The 19,775-nt window shown below is 50.5% G+C and overlaps 1 protein-coding gene across 1 annotated transcript in view; it reads left to right on the forward strand.

Annotated features, from left to right (window-relative positions):
• NTAN1 (N-terminal asparagine amidase) overlaps positions 1–19,775 on the forward strand; it is a 724,178-nt gene that overhangs the window by 264,574 nt on the left and 439,829 nt on the right. The window contains exon 4 of the mRNA XM_069647129.1: positions 16,682–16,805. Coding sequence (XP_069503230.1) covers positions 16,682–16,805 — 124 coding nt within the window. The remainder of the gene's footprint in view (positions 1–16,681; positions 16,806–19,775) is intronic.

Below are 19,775 nucleotides of genomic sequence, written 5' to 3' on the forward strand. Positions count from 1 at the left end.
CAGTAGGTCCATGGCGGCGAGCACCGTGATACGCAGGTTTGCGTGGTTGCGGAAGTCGGGGTTTGCTCCTGATGTGCAGTCCCGGCTCCTCAACATGCCCTTTGATGGTGAACACCTTTTTGGCAGCAAGGCTGACGAGAGCCTTGAGAGGTTGCAGACCTCAAAAGCTGCAGCGAAGTCGTTGGGCGCTGCAGTTCGCCAACCTCTGCCTTTTCATCCTAGGGGACAGCAGTGGAGGGGTGGTTCCTTTCGCTATTACTCGTCCTTCAGTATAGCGAGAGGAGCTGGCAGTCAAAGAGGCCAACGCAGGGGTACCAGAGGTGGACAGGGTACCCGTGGTGCCAAGGCCGCTCAGGCAGTTGCCTCTTTGCCCTCAGGTAACGCCGCAGCCGCTCCCACTCAGTCATGAGGCCATGTCCCATGGTTCGCCGGTTGGGGGAAGGCTGGCGCAGAATCTTGTAGAGTGGCAAGCCATTACTTCAGATGTGTGGGTTCTGGAGATCATAACCCACGGCTACTGTCTTCCTTTTCGACACAGGCCTCGCGACAATCCACCGGGGAACCTCTCTTTGCAGAGTCCGGATCCGCTCCTTGCGCAGGAAATTCAAGCCCTGCTGGAGAAAGGCGCCATAGAACTGGTGCCTGTAGCGGAGAGCAACAAGGGATGGTATTCCCCTTATTTTTTGATTTAGAAGAAAGACGGGGGATTGAGACCCATCATGGACTTGCGCGGTTTGAACAAACTCCTCAGGAAGGACAAGTTCAAGATGGTTACTCTCTCTCAAGTCCTCCAGGCCCTTCAGCTTCAGGACTGGTTGGTGTCACTCGACCTCAAGGATGCTTACTTCCATGTGCCGATCCATCCCAAGCACAAGAAGTACCTGAGGTTCGCGGTTGGCGACTCGCACTTTCAGTTTTGGGTCCTGCCGTTCGGATTGACCTCCGCCCCGAGGGTTTTCACCAAGCTCATGGTGGTGGTGGCAGCGCATCTCAGGCAAGGGGGGATTCACGTCTACCCCTACCTGGACGATTGGTTGATCAGGGGGAGCTCTCCCGAGCAAGTCCTGGATCATCTGTCCGTCACCTGCCACTCCCTTCACAGGCTGGGCTTCTCCCTCAATTTAAAGAAGTCCCATTTGACGCCAACGCAGCGGCTCCAGTACATCGGAGCAGTGCTCGACACTTCCCTGGGGCAGTGTTTTCCTCCCCAGGTGAGGGCTCTTCACATTCAGCAGATGGTGCACAAGTTTCAGCATGCCCAGACGCTCCCAGCGTTCGAGTTCTTGAGGTTGCTCGACCTCATGGCATCCTGCATTCTTCTGGTGCCAGAGGCTCGCCTGCGGATGAGATCTTTGCAGTGGGCACTCAAGACGCAATGGTCGCAGTCCTCCGGCAGGATGTTGGACCCGGTTCATGTGCTGCCCTCGGTCGCCCGGGATCTTCTGTGGTGGGCCGTCGAAGGCAACTTGATGAAGGGGGCTCCATTTTGGCTTCCCTGGCCGGAGGTGACGATCGTGACGAATGCATCCCTCACGGGATGGGGAGCTCATGCCAACGGGCTGACAGTCAGCGGTCGTTGGTCTCCGTCGGAGTCCAGACTCCATATCAATCTGTTGGAGCTGAGGGCCGTCAGGCTAGCCCTGAAGGCTTTTCTGCCGACTGTGCGAGGAAAGAGTGTCCTGATCCTGACGGACAACACAGTGGCCATGCACTACCTCAACAAAAAGGGGGGGCAGGGTCACTTCCTCTGTGCAGGGAGGCGATGCAGCTCGAGTTCTGGGCCATCCAGCAGGAAGTTTCGATCTCGGCAGTTCATCTGGCCGGAGACGAAAACGTGACGGCGGACGCTCTGAGCAGGCAGAGCACGATCTCTCACGAGTGGGAGTTGGCTCAGGAGATTCTCCTGGAGATCTTCGCCCTTTGGGGGACCCCTCAAGTGGATCTCTTCGCCTCCAGTGTCAACCGGAAGTGCGAAAGGTTTTGCTCGCGGGAATTTCCTCCGAAAGGAGCCTTGGGAGACGCGTTCGTGGTGGAGTGGTCATTCCCGCTGCTGTACGCGTTTCCTCCAGTCCCCGTCATCCCGCAAGTGCTGCGAAGGTTACGGAAGTTCGGTTCCCGGATGATCCTCATTGCTCCGGCGTGGGCTCGGAGGACGTGGTACCCGGACCTTCTGGACTTGTCCATCAGCCCTCCACGTCGTCTTCCCTACCGAGACGATCTGCTCTCACGGAAGGGGGGGCAGGTTCTCCATCCAGAGGTCAGATCCCTCAACCTTCACGCTTGGCTTCTGAAAGGTTGAGGTATAAGGATTGGGACCTCCCTGAAGACGTGATGGAGGTGTTGCTTTCGGCCCGAAGGCCAGCAACAAAGTCTCTGTACCGTTGCCGTTGGCGTAAGTTCTGCGACTGGTGCCGAGTTCAGAATGTGGATCCTTTTGCATGTGACATCCCCATGGTTCTGTCCTTTTTACTTTCTTTGGCCCACAGGGGCTTGCAAGTGGGTAGCATTAAAGGTTACCTGGCGGCGCTGTCCATCTTTAAGCGCTCGTCTGAAGAGTGTTCTTACTTTAAAATCCCTTTAATTTCACAGTTTCTGAAAGGGCTCACTAATGTGTTCCCTCCGTCACCTTTCCTGGTGCCCGGTTGGGATTTAAACCTTGTTCTTAAGTTTCTTATGGGTGCTCCGTTTGAGCCTTTACATTCTTGCCCTTTGAGGCTGTTAACTCTGAAAACTGTGTTTTTAGTTGCGGTTACTTCCGCTCGCAGAGTGAGTGAGTTACAGGCACTTTCAGTTAAGCCACCCTTCACTGTATTTAACAAGGACAGGGATGTCCTTAGAGTTCGTCCTTCTTTTCTTCCGAAGGTAGTGACGGAATTTCATTTGGCCCAGAAGGTTGTTCTTCCGGCATTCTATCCTCCTCCGCATCCTGGTAAGGAAGAGGAGAGGCTCCATAGGCTTGATCCTAGGAGAGCTTTAAGCTTTTATGTTTCACGCAGGTCCCGGGTCAGAGTGGACGATCAACTCTTTATTGGTTACGCTGGAAAGCGTTTGGGGCAAGCTGTGACGAAACAGACTTTGTCTCGCTGGATTATTTTGGCCATCTCGGAGTGCTACCGCTTGGCGGGTAAGGACCCACCGGCTGGCTTGCGGGCCCATTCTACCAGGGGTATGGCTGCATCTACTGCCCTGCAGAGGGGTGTTCCTATTCGCAACATCTGTGATGCAGCCACCTGGGCTTCAGTACATACATTTGTACGTCACTATTCCCTCGATTCCATCCGAGCACAGGATCTGGCCTTTGGCAAGGCGGTCCTTTGCTCTGCTATTTGATTGGCTATTCTAAATTTTGATTCTAAATTCTTTCCCTCCTCCTTGCTATGGTACTGCTTTGGGAGTCTGTCATAGATATGGAATACCCAATCCCCTCGAAGAACAAGTTACTTTCTTACCTGGTAACGTTCTTTCGATGGGATGGTCCGACGACGTATTCCATATCGCTCCCGCCCTGCCTTCCCCGCTGCAGAATTTCTTTGCGATTGCAGCTTACGTTCCGCAAGGCTTTGTGTCTGACTGGCAGTTGACTAGTGTCACACGTTCTGGGGGAAAAAAACTACAACTGAGGCTACGGGCGTTGTGCGTCCTACTTATCACATCGCATGACGTCGGACGTCGGAGGAGGTCCTCGACGACGGCGCATCAACGTCATCGACGCAGGACGCAGACGCCGAAAAAAGTTTCCGAAGCAGCACAGCTGTGGTGATTACATGTCATAGATATGGAATATGTCGTCGGACCATCCCATCGAAAGAACGTTACCAGGTAAGAAAGTAACTTGTTCATCTGTATGCAAGTCTGACTCTATCCCATGACTCCTTGGCGCTAGGGCCCCAAACGCCAGTGGGGGGGGTTTGCTGTGTATTTTTAATGTTGCCTTTCCTTCAGCAGAACGCTTGTTCTGCCTTCGGGTATGCAGGGGTATTGGTCCTCCCTCTCCCTCACGGGCCGACATATTCGGCAACAATCGCCAGCTAAAATCTAAAGTTGAGTCTCGGAATGAATAAAGTGGGTTATGTAGGGGATGGAAAAAGCACTGGGGCACCTTCACTTTCTTCGGGCTGTTCATTCTATGTAACAGTTTTTAATCTTGCAGACTTACCAGATCACTCAGAGGTCTTGCAAAAGATGCGGTAGTCGCTCTCTTCACCTTCCTGTGTCTGACACAGCGTTTTAACAGTTTCAGGAACCTCACGGCAAGGCAGTAGAAGGGGAGGAAAGACTGCAAGCAAAGTTTCCACAGCATTCCCAACACACGAAACACTGTCTCACTTGGGTCTCGTACCCATTCCACTCTTATGCAATATTCCTTCTCTACCAATCTGTATTACCTGGTCTGTCGCTCTTTTCAATTTCCCAGCTTCTCACACCGTGAACCGCTTTAGCAGTCTTTGACCCCAGAGTGCATCGCCCTCGTTGGTGTCCTTGCGTTGGGAGCGTTCTCTTCTATGTTCATGCTGGTTTCCTTTGCACCTGCCTCCGCTGTATGGAACCTACGGACCCAGGCTCCTTCCTCCCTCCTGGTCTTGGGGTCAGATGCTGGGCGCTCAGTCCACTTCTGTTCTCTAGTGGTCGTGCCACCAGGGAAGATTGTTCGCTTCCCATCTTGCTCCTTTTCCCTATTGGAGCCTCTTGCTCGGTCAGCGTACCTGCCTTGTAGCCTCCAGCTAGCGGGTCTCGTTCGGCTATGCTACCGCTGGCTCTTCTGCTTCCCGTAGCTCCAGCCCGCCAGGGCATATCCACAGAGGCTTGCCTCTGTGTACCATGGATTTTCCTCCCTCCCTAGGAGTCGCTCACAACGTAGGAAGTCTCTCTCCATTCACAGTTCGGACAGTGTTTAAATACGTCCTCACAGTTGGAAAAGGTGTGTCCTCCTTGCTTGGTGGGGGACGTTCAGATGTATTCCAGCATTACCTGAAGCCAACAGGGGAAAGGAGGATCACTGGTACTTGTAGTCCATATCTGAGAACCAATATGTTTGTCAAGTCCCATATAGGCAGATACTGTAGTCTGCTCAGAGAGGTCCTCATTGGACTGGGAGTCCTTGTCCCCGGGAGGGGAGTCACTCCCAGTGAGGTATCACTTGCGCAGAGCCCTAGGGATGGTCTTACGAAGTGGGCTCACCGCCCTAGCCTCACAGAGGGTGGCTTCCCTATGGGGAAAAGGGACGAATTGCCCAGATTTGTCACAAGTGAATGATTGAAAATGACACTTTTTTGATGTGCCCGATATGTAGTCATTCTCAATTGTTATGTTTTGTGCTGTTCTGACTCTTCCTTATTCTCTTGGCCAATTCCAGTGAAATGTTAAGCTGTCAATCTTTTTAAGACATTGGCCTTAATGCGAATTTGATAGTATTTACTGAGCAAATGCTGCCACTCATATTCTGTCTAAACCCATCTGACTACGAGTAGCACAATGGTGGTGTTAATCCCAGTTTTTGAAATCCATATTACTCCTTGGGGAATTTGGAGGAATTATTGCGGGCTATAAATCCTCAATTTTTTGGTGGTAAATTAGAGGAAAGACCTTGCTGAAGGGATTCTAAACATTCATTACCAAAGCTAGAATTTGGCAGTGACCATTTACCATTATTTTTTACCACACCACTGAACTCGTAAGGAGGTGCATTGTATTTTATCTTTACTGTTAAATTGTAAGTTTTTCTGGGTAAATGTAAGCATCTCAGATGGAGTGTAAAGGAGGTATTGGATACAAATAACAGTATAAATGGATGTAGTAGAATGTGTGTGACTCGAAGGATGGCTGTAAACGATAGAAAGGCATAGAAGTAATTAAAAATGTAAGTACATCAACATTTTTCCAAGTGTACAACCTTCAGAATTTATCATAACTGGTGCACCAAAGTACTTAGCAGAAAAAGATCACAATTTCCCCTGAAAAGGTTAAACTATATAAATGACATGAAGATGGTTACAATAATCCTAAAATTGCATAGAAAAGATAACCCAAATCTAACTGAAAATAAAAGAAAACTAGTATTGAAGTAATTCTACTCTCAGCCATTCCAGTCTGTTGTACATATTTTTACATGCTCTGTCTTTGATGTCTTTTTTTCTATGTCGCTTGCATTGACTTTACAAATTCTACCACTTGACCTTTTCTCATAACCCAATGCCCTAGCAGCATGCAGTGTGCCTCCCTTCCCCATTTCGCCATTTCGCATGGCTGTTGTTTTGCCTGCATAGGCCAGTTTATCCTATTGCTCTGTAGCTCCATGCGCAAATGTAGTGTGTCCAATGTCCTCTAGACCCTTATTGCCACTGCTTGTCCAAGCTAATCAATGTACACCCTTGCTTAAATAAAGAGTATAGTGTATCCATAATATATTGTCTAACAACTTCCTGTATCGCACCGGATTACCAAATCCTGCCTCAACACAGAAACTCAATGCACAGAGTTACTACTGCAAAACATAAGAAATCTCACCAACCCGAACAACCTCCTCCTGAACCGCTAAATCTAGACCATAAAACAGAACAACTCCCAAAAGCATTGCACTACATGAATCCTCATTGATTACTCCCTGCATCACAAACCGCACATACTGCCATTTCATGCTGGAGCCAGGATGATCAACCTGACCTGGTAAAGAACCTACTCCACTTGTTTGAGGACAAGTTCAACAATCAATACCTGTAGAGCCACAAAGAAACTGTTGGAATTATACACAAAGCCACTTCGACAGGCTACAAGATCAGGTTTGCCAACGAAGTAGCCAAGAGAGCAGTAGGAATTTCACTTGTTCACAGAGACTTCATCAGAGTTTAAATACCACTCTTTGACAAAATCCAATACTGTTAGTCACTCATCTTAATATGCTCAACTTCACATACTTCTAAACTAACCTTCCTTCTCTTATTAAGCCATTCAAACCTTCACAAAAGAAACAAGTCATCAAATGGTTTATTCCCAAGCTCAACTGCATCAAAAAAGAAGACTGAAAGTTAGAAAATCTGGAGAAGAAACTACCTTCTTACAGACACACTGGTGTACCATTAGCCTTACATATAGTACTACAAAGCGAAAACTATAAAAGGAAAAAAGACCATTATTATTCACACCTATTTGAATCTGCAGCACACGGTCAGAAGGAACTCTTCAAAATCCTCCAAGAATTAAAAAACCCAGCAGCCTGCAACGTGACTCCCACACCTATGCAGGAACTATGCTTCTCCAGCATGGGGTCTGGCATGGATTCACATGCTCATGAATATTCCCCGTCGTCAGGCTGGGAATCCTCGGTAAAGAAAAAATCAGTATCAATTTCGTTTCTGATCTGTCTTTCGTAGTAGTAACCAATCACTGATCTCTGCGTCATACTGACCACAGCCAATGACTGCCCTCTACCTAAGCCCCGCCTCTGGCAGCCATCTTCAGATTTTTACTGCACGTTCAAGTGTTGGGAGTCCTCGTGCTTAGCTCTCGAGCTTTTACTGCGTGTTTCGCGCTTTTTCAGGTGAATTTTCACTTTTTCGGTTAATCGAGCCTCAAGCTCCACCGTTTCTACTCCCGTTAACGGCTACCCGTTGCGGGATTTTCCTACGCCCCTCAAGGGTGAAGATTTTGTCGAATCAACTTCTTGGAGGATTCCAGAAGATTCGTGGCCTACTTCGAGATGGCCCAGGATGCGAGTTCGTCGCCCGGACCCAAACTGTTTCGCAGCTGCCCTGGATGCGAGCTGCAGAATGTGTTTAAGGAAGACGAACATTCGCAATGCCTCTACTGTCTTCATGGGGACAAGACTCATGTAGAGAAGGACTGCCAGTTCTGCAAGAACTTGTCGGAGCGGACCATGAGGGACCGTCGATCCCGTCTCGCCAGCTGGTTGGAGAAGGGCTCAACGGGTGAGAAGAAGAAGAAAGGGTCCGAGCGGGCTTCTAAGTCCTGTGCGGGCGCCCCGGCGACGGGGGCCCAACACCAGGCCAAGCGCCGCGAGTCCGCTGGCTCCGGGAGCGCCGAAAGGTCGGGCTCTTCGGTCGCCAGGCAGGGCGCACCTTCCCCGGCACCGTCAACCACAAGCCAGCGCTCCGGTTCGGGGAAGAGGAAGTCCGAGACCCCGGGTAAGCTTCGGGAGAAGCCCCCTCCGATCTCGGAAGAGGGGGAGCGAGGCGTCGCCCCTCCCCCGAAGGAGAAGGCCCGGGACGCACCTAAGGTGGTCAAGGCCCCTACCCAGCAGGCAAAGGCCTCTATCGAGGTGATCGCGGCGACTCTGGCCAAGCCGGCAGAGACCCCGCCAGCAGAGACTGCCTCCGGGACTAGAGTTTCCCTGTCGTCGTGGCCGCCATGGTGGAAGAAGCGAGGGGGGGCACGGTAGCCTCCTCGAGCTCGGAATCAGCCTCGGAGGAGGAACTGACCGAGGCCGTGAGGAACCTCGAAGTTCAATTCGAGAAGGTTCGATCCCGTAAGGAAGATCCTCGGGAGATAACCGAGGAAGACGACGATGGCGAGGAAGAGCAGCCTTCCCTTCCGGCGCGGCCGGAACCTAGGCCTCAGGATGGCTCGGCGGCCATTTTGTCTGCGATCCAGTCCTTATGCTCTGAGATAAGGACGAGATTCCCACGGCCCAGGCCGGAGGACCCGCAACCTGTCCCGTCTGGAAGTCCTCAGAACAAACGACGGAGGACCCAACCCTCTCCTCCGCTCGCCCCCGTAAGGCCTACAGTTCCCTCCTCATCCTCCCACAAGTCGGGAGATGACAGTGCGTTGTGCTCGACGACGGGTTCTGAGGGTGACGGTGACGACGACGGAACGGGTCTCCCGTCGCACGGGCCTCGCCGCCCGACGAGATTGGCTCATTCCACGCCATGATCGCCAGGGCGTCCGAATTGTTCCAGCTCTGCCCGGAGGAGCAGAAAAAGGAAGGTTTCCTCTATCAGCGCCGGGGGGCCAAGAGGAAGACTGTCATCGCAGTGCCTCTAATCGATGACATCTGGGAGGAGGGCGTGTCGGTTCTCAAAAACCCCTCCACGGCACCAGCCAAACGGGACCGGTACGAGAAGAAGTACCGGGTCCCCGAAACCGCTCCCCTGTGCCTCAGGGCCCAGCCAACGCCAGACTCTGTTGTCTCGGCGGCGGCGAAGAAGAAAGCGGCGGAATCAGGAGCCTCGACGTCGAATTCCCCGCCAGACGGCGAGGGAAAGAAGTTGGACGCCATGGGGCGGCGGGTCATATCGTCGGCGGCGACGACGATCAAAGCGGCCAACGCCCTGGCGATCGTGGCCCGTTACGACAGGGAGCTCTGGTTTAAGCTGGCCCCCATATTGGACTTCCTGCCGGACGACAAGAGGTCCGAGGCCCTGGAAATACTGCAAGAGGGCGAGGTGGCGTCGGACCACGCCATAACGGTTGCAACCGATATTGCCGATACCGGGTTCCGCCAGCTGGGCAACGGTGTTTGCCTACGACGACAGGGTTGGCTCCGGGCGACCGACTTCCGTCAGGACGTCCAGACCAGGGTGTTGGACATGCCGTTCGACGGCAGCAACTTGTTCGGGAAGGCGGTGGACGAATCCCTCCAAGCCATGAAAACGGCGACGGCCCGCGCCCTAGGAGCCCTTCAGCAACGACGGCCCTTTCGGAGCTCCGGAGGCAGACAGGGTGCCACCAAGGGATCCAGCGGTGGCTCGTCCTACCGCCAGGCGGCACGCTCCTCGTCTCAGGAGGCCTACAGGGGTCGCGGCAAGCAGGGAGCGCCTCGCCGCCGTCGGCAAGGTGGCCAGGGCGGCAAGGCCACCACCTCCAAGCAGGACTGAACCGGCCGTGGTCTCGGGCCCCCACCGAAGCACCCCGGTGGGAGGCCGGCTGACGAATTTTGTCGGCGTGTGGAAGTCCATCTCCACTGACCGTTGGGTGCTGGATACCCTGGCAAGAGGACACTCTATCGAATTCCTGAAGAAGTGCCCTCACGTTCCACCTGTGGCCAGGAAGGAAAATCACGTCCCGCAACTGCTGTTGGAAGTACGGGCGATGCTGAGGAAAGGCGCCATGGAGCTTGTCCCGAAGAGGCTCTGGGGCTCCGCGGTGTACTCAAGGTACTTCCTCATCAGGAAGAAGACGGCGGCTGGCGCCCCATCCTGGACCTTCGTCGTTAGAACAAATACATCAGATCACAAAAGTTCAGGATGGTCACCCTCCAGCACGTACTGGGACAGCTGGAGGAAGGCGACTTTCTATCGTTGTTGGACCTGGAGGATGCATACTTCCACGTTCCCATCCTCAAAAGTCACCGAAAGTTCCTCAGGTTCGTCGTCCAGGGACGCCACTACCAATTCAGAGCACTGCCGTTCGGATTGAAGTCGGCCCCCAGGGTCTTTACCAAGTGCCTAGCACCAGTGGCGGTGCGGCTGCGCTTCCGCAGGGGATTCACGTCTACCCCTACCTGGACGACTGGCTCATCCGCTCAAAGACGAGGGAACTCGCCGTCGAACACACTGCGAGGACCGTCCAGCTACTCACAGACCTGGGATTCGCCATAAACTACCCAAAGTCCCACCTGGTGCCGTCGCAGGTGGCCCGGTTTCTGGGAGCGAAGCTCGATACAGTGAGGCGCCTGGCGGCCCCGTCGGAAGAACGGACGAAGACCATTCTAGGCAAAGTGCAGCGCCTGCTAGCCACGGACGTGGCCAGGGTGAGGTCCATCAAGTCCCTCCTGGGGATGATGTCCTCTTGCATGTACCTGGTGCGCCTCTGCAGACTACGGATGCGCCCTCTTCAAGAATTTCTTGACGCCCGTTGGATGCAGGCGTTGGGCTCCTTCGAAGGCAGGGTCCCCCTCAAAGAGGTGTTCAGGCGGGCGATTCAGTGGTGGGGCGTTTGAGCGCACCTCACGGCGGGCAAGGACTTTCAGACGCCGGTGTACCAGGAGACGGTGACGACGGACGCCTCCCTGGAAGGTTGGGGCGCCCACACCGGAGATCTCCACGCAAGAGGCCTCTGGCTCCCGGAGGAGAGGCTCCTGCACATCAACATCCTGGAACTCCGAGCCGTGTTATGGGCTCTCAAATCGTTCCTCCCGTCGCTCAAGGGCAAGGTGGTGCGGATCTTCACGGACAACACCACGACAATGTTTTACATACGGAAGCAGGGAGGCACCAGATCCCCAGCCCTATCCAAGGAGGCACAGGATCTGTGGCACTGGGCGGTCGCCCAGGGGAAGTTCCTGGTTCCCTTCCATCTGGCAGGAGAAAGCAACACCATTGCCGACTCGCTCAGCAGGGAGCTGCGCGCGTGTCACGAGTGGGAACTGCGCCAGGATCAGGTGGATCAACTCTTCCGACGATGGGGCAAACCCCAAATCGACCTGTTCGCAACAGTGACGAACTCGAAGTGCAAGAGGTTCGCCAGCAGGTTTCCCCAGCCGAGAAGCATGGGCGATGCGTTCTCATTCCCCTGGGACGGCCTATACCTGTATGCGTTCCCTCCGTTGCCATTGCTGCTTCGACTCACCAGCCAACTCAAGAGGTCCCGGTGCAGGATGATCCTCGTCGCACCGGCGTGGCCGAGGCAGATCTGGTTCCCGGACCTTCTGGACTTGTCAACGTCCCCTCCCATCAGGCTGTCGGCGGACGCGGACCTTCTCTCCAGAGAAGGGGGCGCCATCTTCCACCACGACCCGGCGTCGCTGAACCTGCAGGCTTGCCTGCAGCGCTAGAGTTTGGAGGCTACGATATACCGGCCGATTGCAGAGAGGTTCTTGCAAAGGCCAGGGCGTCCTCGACTGTCAAATGCTACGGTCATAAGTGGAAGAGGTTCTCTATCTGGTGCCGAGCACAGAAGATCAACCCCCTACGGATTACGGCCCCTCAAGTACTGCCGTACCTGCTATCGCTGGCAAAGGCTGGGCTAGCCCATGCCTCCATTAAGTTTCATCTGGCGGCGATCTCCAGATATACCAGAACCACAGGACGGACATCCCTGTGGTCCCATCGACTGGTAAAAGAGTTTATGAAAGGACTGTTCCGGTCGTTCCCGCCGGTGAAGGCCCCGGCATGGGAACTTAACGTAGTGCTGACCAGGCTCATGGGGCCCCCATTCGAGCCAATGCACTCCGCACCGATGAAGTTTGTGTCGTGGAAGACTGCATTACCTCCGCGCGACGAGTGGGAGAGATCCAGGCACTATCCTGCAAAGCACCGTACTTGACTTTCTATGCCTCGAGGGTGGTGCTTAGGACGCACCCCTCCTTTATGCCCAAGGTGCCGTCGGACTTCCATCTTAACGAGCCCTTGGTGTTACCTGTTTTCTTCCCGTCTTCTTCGTCGCCGGCCGAGAGGACTTTGCACTCGCTGGATGTGGCTAGAGCGCTGAAGTTCTACGTGGACCGCACAAAGAGTTTCCGGAGGACATCACAGCTGTTCGTGAACTTTGGACCTGTGAATCAAGGCAAGGCTCTCTCGAAGTCTTCTATTTCCAGATGGCTCTCCGGCTGCATCATGCACTGCCACCGGTTGGCTAACCGACCGCTGCCAGGCCGTCCGAGAACCCATTCGACCAGAGCGATCGCTGCTACTACGGCGTTCTTATCTGGTGTGCCCCTGCTGGACATCTGCAGGGCTGCTACGTGGAGGTCGACGCACACCTTCACGAGATTCTACTGCGTCGATCGGGATTCCAGGGAGGAGTCCAGGGTCGGCCAAGCAGTGCTGCGGAACCTGTTCGCTTAAGGTGAACCTGGTGACGAGGTAAGAGATGCTTAATGTTGAGTTTTTTGTATTGCTTAATGTTGAGCCTTTTGCCACCCCCCGTGGTTGTACATGTGTGTACTGCTATTTATTCTTATATTCATGAGCATGTGAATCCATGCCAGACCCCATGCTGCAGAAGGAACAAGTTACTTACCTGTAACTGTTGTTCTCCAGCATGGGTCTGGCATGGATTCACATGCGAACCCTCCCGCCTACCCCTCTGCGGCTCTTCACTTGGTCATACTGCCTCTTCACGTGCTACCAAATCTGAAGATGGCTGCCAGAGGCGGGGCTTAGGTAGAGGGCAGTCATTGGCTGTGGTCAGTATGACGCAGAGATCAGTGATTGGTTACTACTACGAAAGACAGATCAGAAACGAAACTGATACTGATTTTTTCTTTACCGAGGATTCCCAGCCTGACGACGGGGAATATTCATGAGCATGTGAATCCATGCCAGACCCATGCTGGAGAACAACAGTTACAGGTAAGTAACTTGTTCCAACTCCATTGTAACACACTTCAGCATCAAAATCCATCAAATAAAAAAACACCTCGACTGGAAAGGACAACTGCACCAGACCCAACTACGCAACTCTACCGAAGGAGCAGCCTATCGCAACAGTAACACCCTCTTGTCCATTCACCACCTAGGACTTTGACTGCACGCTCAACCCAAGCAACCCCGCAGGCTCTCTGGAAGACCCAGGCCCACCCCAAACATCTACATGTTAATGAAGCACCCCAGATTAGCACCAGAATGTTTAGTCGTGCTCAATGCACCAATTGAGCGAGGGATGTCCCTCTTTCCTTCAAAGCAGCCTTCGCCAAACCTCTCCTTAAAAATAAAAAACACACAGGGTACCCAAACGGCCCAGAAAACTACCACCCAATCTCGAAGATGCCTTCCATCATCACAAAGCCTCGAAATGCATGTACCAACAGTTATTTGTTAGGACTTGATGGTCGCGAGGAACAAGAATACCTCCGTCCCTAAGCAACCAACAGCAAGATAATAGCCTCTTGCTGTTAGAGGATTAGGTCCACATGTGTAGAAACAGGATACCCAGGTGGTCCGGATGACTGCTGTAAAGGAAAAAGGGCAGGTAAGATCAAGAACACACAAGGCAATACAAAGCAGAATCTCAAGAAACAGGACTGTCACCTACCAGGGACCACTAGGTGGAAAGCCGGAATGGTGGGGTAATACCTGTTCCCTCAGTGGGCTGAGATCAAGGAAGCCAGGGGAGGAGATGAGAGTTGCCACACTGGATGCACCTGAGCAGAATGCTCCTGGAGTTAGGAACTAGGAGCACCAGGATGCCAAGAGTGGTCCGTTTTCAACTGAGCCAAAGGAGGTGACAGATACTTATCCAAAAAACAGTCCGCGGTCAGAATCCAGGAAAACCAGAAAGTACATGCACGGTACCAACAGGAAACAGCAAAGAAGTCCTTAACACGTAATCCGGGGTCAAAACAGCAGGTCAAGGCACATGAACGATGAAACGAGCTTCAGACGGCGTCAGCGAACAGCTGAGAAGCACTGTGTACCGTCCTGGAGTTCGTTATATGCTGGGAAGCAAATCACGCGATTTCTGGGGACGCGTTACGCGTCATGTGATCATTACATTGGTTGTTAGGAGCTTGAGAGTTGCTGGGTCCAATGTCCAATGGAGACGCTGTTTCCAAAAGGGGCATGGCCGTTGCCACGGTGACCCACAAAGCTGTGCTGCGATGAACAGGTGAGCCATTCTGCTGCTTTACATTACGGGCCGCAGGAGCCGCATTCCAGGATATGGTGATGATCCGGGTGTCGTGCAGATTTGGAGCCCGTATGAGCTGTCTGCTAGAAGCGGCCTGATTCTGCAGCATGTGCAGACGCCAGGGGAGTCGCCATCTGTGATAGAAGTGATGGCTCCTCACCTGACGTGCTCTCCGATGGCTTCCCCAACTCCTCCCACCAGCGGGAGATCTAGCCTTGTAAATGGGAATGGGGCGTGGTTGTGTACGGGCATTAACACCTGGTCTGGGACACGGTCGGGAATGGGCACATGAACGTGTGGGCATGACACTATTGCAATAAATTGAGTGGAACCAGAATCCATATTATACTTGATATGGAACATTTTCTAGAGCTATGTAGACAGTATTACCCTGTGCTCTCATCCTGCTTGACATTTCATCTGCCTTCAACACCATCAGACACAAGACCCTGCTAGAAAGACTAGAGAGCATTGTAGTAAAGGTTAATCGCCCTGTGCAGTATCTTATAATTCCTGATTGGGAGAACAGATGCCACACTTTTGGCCATTTTCTGATCATGTTCTCGCAACCTGACTTGAGGAGTACTCTTTGACTCCACCCTCTCCGCTCTTCTCATCAACATATACATTAACATGCTACTAAATCAAACTAACAAACCAGCCCTGCTATGTCAACTAATCGATTGGCACACAAATAGTTTACAAATGCCCTAAACAGGAACACCCTGGACCTCAGCAAGTGTCTCGGTCAAGCAGGCTCTTGGATGACTTGAAACAGCTGTAAGCTCAACCCAAACAAAAACAGAGCTTGTGATCTGCTGCACAACACCACCAAATCAATCCCCTGGCCAGACCCAATGGGCTCATACCAACTTCAACTGAGGAACCTTGTAATCGCAATGGGCAGTAATCTCGCATTACAATCACAACTTTAAGCTATCATAAAGAGATGCTTCTTCCAACTCTGTAGTATCTGACACACCATGCCCTTCCTTACCTTCACACACAGGATTTAGGCAGTCCTCACAGTAGTGCTATCAAGCCTAGACTAAAACAGCCCTCTACTTTAGACTCTCAGAATATCTACTCAACAAACCGAGTCCAAACATGCCACCCAATTGGCTCCTTTGGCTGAAAAGATGGGAAGACATCAAACCGGCATTCACACTCCCTACTAGCTCCCAATCAAAAGGCGGATTCACTTCATAACTCAATGCATTACCCACTGTGCCTTCCACGCTGGGAATCGGCAATCCATAAAAAGGAGAATCACAAACTACATACCAACAACCTACCTACTTCGATACAGGAACAATGCACTAGTAAGTGTGCCAAGCTTCAACTGGAAATGACAGAGTTTCCTCCTTCTCCCTCCTAGCATCTAGACATCTGCGCACAGAAGAACTGACTCTCAGAAATCCACGGAATACCTGGCTATGTGATATGAGCCAAACGCCAAAATCTGCTCAACTGACACCAGCACACGGCAGCACAGATATCGCAATCAATCACACCTCTAGCTGCAACAATACCATTCCAGTGGATGCCACCCCTAGAGTCTCACCCTCATTTGCCCCATTCTTCCTGCCTAACCGATTCCTCTCTAAATCTCACACTTTACACATATGCCTTTCACATGCAACTGAAGACCTATCAGTTGCTGCATCAAAATTAAGCAAGCTGTGACTAATCACTCCTCTTTAGCCCTATCACCACTCTCACCCACATGGATCTGGGTACTTCCGACCTGTACCCATCCACGCCACAGGTTTTACATCTGCCTTTACTGCTATTTCATTAACAAGATGTCCTATTCTCTTACATTGCCATGCGCAGCAAGGCCAACAAAAACAACAGAACGGTGTACATAACATTACATAATGGTGGTAAAACGTGTATAGATAGGTATGGGTACACTGGCTTCCAATTACCAGTCCTTTAGATAAAATCCTTTACTGTGAGACATTCTGGTGCTAAAACCTAAAATGATACTCCTTTCCTTAACAAGGGGCATTCGAGTAAATAGATATTCTGTAAAACCCAATTGATCCCATCCTCGTTTTGAAGTGATTGTTTACTTTAGAAGTGCCTTTCTCATCATTGTATCCATCCAAAGTATCTGTGAGATAACGGTCATGATTTATTGCATTCATTTTAGGCAGTGGGGCTGTTTGTCTAGCACATTGTGATGGAATGGATACGGATGCTGAGGTGTCAGTAATAATACGTTGCGTGAAGTCCTTTTCCAGCAAGTCGGGCGAAGGAAGGTCGGACGTTGGAAGGTGAGGCATACGTTTATTATTTTTCCAGAAATTCAGTAGGGCCAACACAATGGAACACAATTCATTGAACTATATGAATTTTATAAATCTTGCACCAAAGGTTCACCCTGCCATACTGTGCATTGTGCATGAAGAGTGAGGCAGGATCTTTTTCTGTACTCAAACTTTTGTGTCACGGTTTCTAAAACGCACAACTATTAAGTTCTCCCTTTTATCATTAAGGTTGACACTTTGCCCTAAAAGGCATGACTTCAGCTAATCAACAGTATCTGGTTAAGTGTTTCTCACATACCATTTTGATTTATATGACAGACTTGGTTCATCACATAAGTTGAATTTCATTATACACAGCAGCATTATTCTCTTTTTATATACTTTATTGTGCATTTGGTTAACAAAAACGTAAGCACACAAGAGCATAAGAAAGTTAAATCAATATATATTATCTCATAACATTATACATTGCATAATCACACATTTAATAAAATCATCCAGAGTCACTTTATGTATTTAAAACATTCAGTTAAAATTCCTATACATTAATGAATAAAGTCCTAATTTCATTTCGTATGTGTTAATCTTAAAATCAAATGCACTATATAATATCCTAGCAAACGCGCATTATATAAAATGTAAGTAGATTTTAAAAACGTGTCCCAGGTAATGTGCTGCTGCAGTAATCCCGATGGATTCTGCACAGTAAAGTGTTTTCCAAAATTGGTCTGTTTCTATGTGTTCAGTACGGTCCACAAAGTTCCCATATGCCGTAAAGTACTGAACCTTCAGCCCTGTGCAACTTGTTAATACGTGCCTATCAGTTTCGGTCTTCAGATGGCACAATCTACATTTTCTGTCTGCCAATTGAGTGTTCGTCCAGCCGCCCGGATATTCAGCTGTGGACAACAAATTAAATCAAAGGTATTATCTTTTTAAGGCTGGGCTCGACAATTTGGTGAGGTAGGTGCAAGGCGAGTTAAGTAGGAAGCCTTGTGTAGCAATGGTCCTGTATCTTTTCTTTTGTGCTAGCTTATCCAGGTTGTTACTTCTGTCCCAGTCTCTTGCCTTGAGTTTTAGGACCTGGTCTCTGTTTGGATTGTCCTCTATGAAGTTCCTAGTTATATCTAGAGAAGTTAATAACGGATAAGCCATAAGTTCGAATTCAATCATAAATTAATTGATCTGTTTATCAGGAGCGTTACTGGGTAGAATGCTCAAAAGTTTGTTAATGCTAGTTACTGGATACTTCAGTTTGAAGTATAATATGGTACTTTGTACCATCCAAGTGGTTACAAGTTAATAGAGTCCAAATTACTCTCAATGCGTCTACTGGAACTGTACAGGGTAAATTCATGATTGATCGCAGGACCTTTTCTTAAAAATTTTCCAACCATTCGGTTTGCTTCCAGGAGAGAGGTTGTAGTCCATAAAGCACTGCAGGTACAATAGTCAAACAATATATGGTCAGCAGACCTTCAATGCTATTCCCTCCTCTACAGCTCATGTATCTTTTAATAACCATCAATTTTTTCCAGTTCTTAAGAGTGATATACTTGTAAACAGGGTTGGTGGGATTGACTTTAATCGGAAAACCCAAGTAAATCTAGCTATCCACAACCATAAGTTTGTCTTTGCCCAGCCTCCAACTACGTGTAGGCGTACTAGGCAATTTCCCAGCTAAGCACATGATTTTAGTTTTTTTTTTTTATTGATTACCATATGATTTGCATGGGCGTATTCGGCTAAGGCGTCCAGTATGCGCTGCAGGCCTAAGGCGGTCTGGTTAAATATGATGGTATCGTCCGTGCATCCAAGCCACAAAATTGGTACCCCGTTAAGCCTCGTAGGAAATGTCTTACTCTCTCAAGGTAATCCGCCATGTCCGAAGTGTAAAGGTTATACAGAAGGGGTGCTAATACGCACCCCTGTTTCAATCCTTGATTCGTGGACATGAATCTAGTAAGTTCACCCTCACAGGTAAGGCGGATAGCAACCATAGTTTTTGTATGTAATAGTTTCAGAAAGTAAAGTAGTTGTGGATTAATTCTCCATGAAACAAGTTATCCCATAGTCTGACGTGATACCAAGTCAAAGGCCTTGCTGTAATCGATTAAGCAACCATAGATATTGGAATTCGGGGCATTTCTTGCTTGTGCCATTAGGTACTTTAATGTACATTTCTGATGCTTGTGAAAATGTCTAGAGTCTCATGCTGTGCATATAGTCCAAAATCTAGTGGTATTTGCGGAGTATTGTATCTTGTCTTTCGAGGATCGAAAGGGGACGTCGACATGGGCGTGCTTGTCCCTAAGGTGACGTGTAGTGTACCCAAAATCCTTCACGCATCGAGGTCCCTCAGATTGTTTTTTTACGACCAGCTAGCTGGTCACCTTATGCAGAGCTCGAAAAATTGCTAATATATATTTTTGTCCACGACCTCCGGTTGTTTTTATATTCATCACCCTTCATTGACGACTACTTTAGAACCAACGCAGAATACCGTGGAAGACAACTCCAGACTTCGGCGGCTGGTGCTCCGGTCAACGCTGTCGACCGAGTGGCCTCGGCACTCTAGCCAGGCCTACACAGTAGGGAGAGTGGGGTCTGGGACTCTGTTTTATGTCAAGAATGCTTTTCCTTCTCCCTTCTCTTTTCCCTTCTGGTTCTGCTGCCGCTATTAACCTGAGCTATGGACAGGACTCCTTTTAAATGTTGCCCTTCTTGCAACGGCAAGTATCCATGGAAAGAGACACACCGGAGGTGTAATAAGTGTCTACCTCGATATCATAACTAGCAGTCCTGTCGGTCTTGCAAGCTTTTACGTCCTAAAATGATAAAAGAATTGCGAGTAAAATGGTGGGTGGTCAACGCAATGCAGCAGGCCGAGAGTAGCTCCCCTTCTGACGCAGGCGCCTCGAGTGACGAGGAAGTAAGCGACAGCCGTGGCTCCGACATGGTGGCCATTGACCTATC

This window comes from Ambystoma mexicanum, chromosome 2q, assembly GCF_040938575.1.
Source record: "Ambystoma mexicanum isolate Mex_15411 chromosome 2q, UKY_AmexF1_1, whole genome shotgun sequence".
In the NCBI taxonomy this organism is placed as follows: domain Eukaryota; kingdom Metazoa; phylum Chordata; class Amphibia; order Caudata; family Ambystomatidae; genus Ambystoma; species Ambystoma mexicanum.